The 4,592-nt window shown below is 46.1% G+C and overlaps 1 protein-coding gene across 1 annotated transcript in view; it reads right to left on the bottom strand.

Annotated features, from left to right (window-relative positions):
• The window catches only part of TBC1D4 (TBC1 domain family member 4), a 60,664-nt gene that overhangs the window by 44,836 nt on the left and 11,236 nt on the right, over window positions 1-4,592 (bottom strand). The window contains exons 3-4 of the mRNA XM_045287072.1: window positions 2,427-2,501; window positions 879-1,105 (exon numbers count right to left, since the gene is read on the bottom strand). Coding sequence (XP_045143007.1) covers window positions 879-1,105; window positions 2,427-2,501 — 302 coding nt within the window. The remainder of the gene's footprint in view (window positions 1-878; window positions 1,106-2,426; window positions 2,502-4,592) is intronic.

Below are 4,592 nucleotides of genomic sequence, written 5' to 3'. Positions count from 1 at the left end.
TCCGAGAGACCCCGTAACGCTGCCTCGCCGACGAAAACCAAACAAAATGAAGTCTTGAATTGTACGCTCTAATTTGTGCCATACAGTAAAATGCCCCAAGTGCAGGCTCACCCTTTTTATCATTAAATCTCAAATTATTCTGTTACATTTTGTTGTATGAAACATGTAAGTTCATTTCTAACGGACCCAAATCCATTGCCATTGTGTCTGTTCTGACTCACGGCGACCCAGGACGGGGTTTCCAAGGCTGTAAAACTTCACAGGAGCAGAGCTCTCTGCTCGTGCGATTGAACTGCCGACGTTGCTGGTCAACAGTCTACGAGATTATCGGACAGGGCCAGGAAAGCTTTCTTTCTAATGGAGGTGTCCTGCCAGTAATCATTGCGGGCATATTTTCCCTTCCTTGGTATCACTTTATTCTAGAGAAGTTTTCAAAATGAGTTTCATAGTTTGTGTTAACTGACCATGCGAGTATAATAAAATATAGCCAAACAGCCTTCCCTGTACGCAGTTAATTTAGGTGGTTTTTCCACCCTGAGATTCTGTAAGCTCACCGTGGAAGCTAACAGGAAGTTCCACTGTACAATTCGCTGACTTTGTTCCTTTACAGTCACCAAGAAGACTAGTTTTGTCAGCACGTTTCCAGACAAAACAATTGCATGGCATCTCATTTTTTTATGAAAAAAAGCAGGGGGGGTGGTGTGCAGGGAAAATGCCGCAAAACACTTTAACCCCTTCTCTTTGGGTGTGACTTAGATCTGGCCACGTTTTCTAATAGCTGATATGGTTCTAATTTACTTTTGTTTACTGCCTTTCACAGGACCGGATGTTGGCTAGGGCATCAAGTCAAAATCACAACAGATGACGGGTTCACTCACCTGCACTGCTCGCTGGAGCTCTGCCTCAGGAGCGGGGAGCGCACGCCAGGTGCCCTCCCCTCCTGCAGAGTCAGCTTTCTCTTGGAGCTGGAGGGGGGGTGGCTGAACGTGTGTGCCCGTCTGCGGAAATATGGGGAGTCCGAATCCTCTTCAGGGAACGTGCTCCAAGCTGAGGACAGTGGGGAGGCTGGTGGTGTTCCTGGTGGGGAGTCGCCCGGGGAGTAGTCCTGAAAAAGCAAGCGAACTTGAAGTCTTCCTTTCCCAAAAGGGTCCTAGCAGACCTGCTGAAGCTCCCGGCTCAGATGGGGCAGGGGCCTCTTCTTCCTCCTGAGTCATGACTCTCTCTCTCTCTCTCTCTCTCTGACTCAATCCATGCTGAAGGCTAATCAGTATGACCAGAGCCCACTTCTTCTGATAAGCAGCTAGAAGACTGCATGAGTAAAGATAGGCCGGACAGAGAGAAGAGGTCCTAAGAAAAGGTATTCTTTCCCCTGGACACTGTGTGTGAAAAGCTACAGCTACTGTACCTCTCCACTGGTGTCAGAAGGGAAGAAATCCTGACCAAAGGGAGGTGGAGTCTGCGTTTATGCAGCTACTGATTTCCGTGACAGAGCAATGGCATACTTCCTGTACCATCAAAACAATGTGGCCCTCCCTGAGTGTTCGGGTCTCCTGGTAAAGCCATCAGGAAAATCAAATAACGCCTGTTAAGTATCTTCCTTCACTTTGGATGTTCCGATCCAGCGACATGTGGCCTGAGGTCATTTATCTTTTTTTTTTTAATTAAAAAGACATGAAAAACAGGAAACGAATGAAAAATGCATTCGGCTGGAATGCAGCTGATACGGCATGAGGAGCCCGAGTAACTCTTTCCATATCGACAGGTGTGATCCTGATACTTGCCAGAATGGACGGCATGTTCGAACTGTGGACTGGACAGACAAGGCTCAGAATCAAAGCTGAATGCCTGCCTCAAGTCCCTCAACAGAAAAGTTCACGGAGATATTTTCATGGTTTTCCCATTAAAAATTTAAAAAGTGGGTGGCCTCCGGCTGGCTGTTTTCTGTCAGAACGAAGACCAAAAAAACCAGACCTCCTGAGTATTGTCTAGGAGATAACAAGAGCCTCCTCTTATCATTTGAAAAAGGTTAAAAAGGGGGGAGGAGGTGGCAATATAGGGAACTAACCAAAGAAAAACAGCCCAGGAGAGGCACCACTTAGCATCACTCCTGAGATGGCTTGGGCTCCTCCAATACTGGTGTTCACAGTGTGAGTGCTGGCAACCGCTGAGCACCTGATCAGAGTATAGCCACCCATCAGGGGCTCCTTCTAAGCCATTGGGAGAGCTGCAGGTTTAACATACTGACCAAGATGCTAATATCCAGAATCTTCCAGGGTAGGTACTTCCCTAACAATACCTCCAACATTTACCTTTTTGACGTCAGAGAGAACTCAGAACGAGGTTAAAGAGCCTGCCTCTGACAGCAGTCAGTGCTGGGTTTTGCTGAACTTCCCATTTGTATTCAAAAGCGAGTTCTGCTGGGTTACCTTCTCTGAAGCAAGACTGCTGGACCGTTCGATGCTGTCCATGCTTCCCAGGCGGCCTCTCATTCTGCTAGCTCCCTGAGGGAAGAGAACCAAATTGAATTGCTCAGACAGTTTAGGTTTTTACTTCCAAAACTTGCCTCTTTATGTCAGGGCTAAGTTGATCCTCCTTTGTGTGGCTCACTCAGATGTGTTGGCAATACAGCACCAAAAACAGGACCATTCTCAACCGAGCTCCAGGATGGCTAAATCAGCCAACGAGTGACGAGAGACTCAAGTTACGTTGGTTACAAGGTTAACACACGACTTTGCAAAACGTTCGGAGCGATCATCCGAGAGACCCCGTAACGCTGCCTCGCCGATGAACGTACACAGGGAAGGTGTCGCTGCAAAACCCACAAAAACGTTGTCAGAAACCGACTTAGAATGATCTCTCCGCCCTAATTAAAAACTCACAGTGTTGTGCTATTAGAATGAGCACAGGTTCAAAATGAAGAGAAAGGTGCTTTTCACAAACGATTTGGATTTTGTTTCGTTCAGTCCAGATTCAGACCTTAAAGAAACGCTTCATTCTAGCAGACGGCCCTTCTACTCTCATAAAGAGTGACCGTCGGGGAAACTCGCGGGGGCAGTTCTACCCTGTCCTGCAGGGTCGCTGTGAGTCAGCATCCACTCGATGCGGTGACTTTGCTTTTCCATCTTCTAGAAGGAAGATACCAAGCTGTCTGGCTTTGCTGGTGTTCCTGAGTCAGCTTGTGTTTTTCCTGGCAGGCAGTCCCTGGTTTGGGGTTCAAAGTAGGAAGGACCAAAGAGATCCGCTTGTCTAGTCTCTCATGTTACACAGGGAGAGACTGAGGCCAAATATTGAGCACAGAAAGCAGGCTGGGAGCCTTGTCGCATACAGCGTATTGAAAAGAAAAGCACAGGGTGAGAACGGCATGACTTTTAAACCTGTGGGTCTCGGCATAAGGGCAGCCAGAGTCCTCCTTAGACGTGAGGCAGCAAGACTGAGTCTCATGTGCTTTGGACAAGAGCAACGTTATCAAGGATTCAGTCTCGCTTGGATCCACAACCGATGCTCATGGAAGCAGCAAGCAAGAGATCAAAAGATGTGCTGCACAGAAATTCCTCATCGCAAAAGTATATTTAATTCTATGTCATTGGGAAATTATTGATGTCATCGGTGCAAATTGCCTTATACCCAAGGGGGGTGATTTTTCTCTTTTGTTTTTCTGCCCTTTGTTTGTTTGGTTTGTTTTTGTGTTGTTCTTGTGGGTTTGTGTAAACCAGATTAAACCAGTGCCAAAGGGAACCAGAGTCGTTCAAACCCATGGACAAGCAGATGGATTCTGGGCTCCCACTTACTTCTAGCCCCAATCCAAGAACAGTTACTTAGTTCTTTTAAAATGGGCCTGCTCCATACTTGCCTGCATGAAACAACCACTGAAGATAAGTGTGCTACAGCAAAGCGTGGTGAAGAAAGCAGATGGTGTCCGGCTATCAACTGGAAGAGTATCTGGGGTCTTATAGGCTTGTATTTAATTAAATAAGCAGCCATCTAATTGAGGTGTCAACTAAGTCCACATGGAAGAAGCACACCAGTCCGTTTGATCCAAATATGACAATAACAAAGTGCACATAGGATAAAGGGAAAAGTATCAGAGCTTACATTGTGAGCACCCAATTTGTAGAAGGCTATGGAGGGCAATGGAAGCCCAAAATCCACCTGCAGATTATCTAGTTGGATTAAGGCTCTGGCAGATTCCTTCTAGCCACAGGCAAGGGCCCTGAACAGCTTTACTATCAGACAGAGATTATTGTAAACTCGATTGTGGTGGAACAAACCATGGTATAATATGATACGTGGTCAGTTGGATTTCCTCTGGAACCAACCTGAAGTTTCGCTAGGCTGAAGTTAATTCTCACCTGTTCCAGGAAAGAAATTTCTTCCCTGACCTTTTAAATATGGATAGTGGTCTTTTCATTATTACGCTTGAGTTGTATTTTTATCTTTGTATTATGATTTTTTTTCTTCCCTTTTGTTTCATGTTTGTTTCTTACTGCTTCTGTTGGGTTTCCCAGTTTGTGTATCACAGGAGTGGATGCACAGAGACAAAGAACAAGACTGAGTCTTGCTGGTTTATGGAGATGTGGATGCACTGGTTTATG

The sequence above is a fragment of the Echinops telfairi genome, unplaced genomic scaffold (assembly GCF_000313985.2).
Source record: "Echinops telfairi isolate 266 unplaced genomic scaffold, ASM31398v2 ScPeMD7_11;HRSCAF=52, whole genome shotgun sequence".
Classification (NCBI taxonomy): Eukaryota; Metazoa; Chordata; class Mammalia; order Afrosoricida; family Tenrecidae; genus Echinops; species Echinops telfairi.
This window is presented reverse-complemented; position numbering and strand designations above follow the sequence as displayed.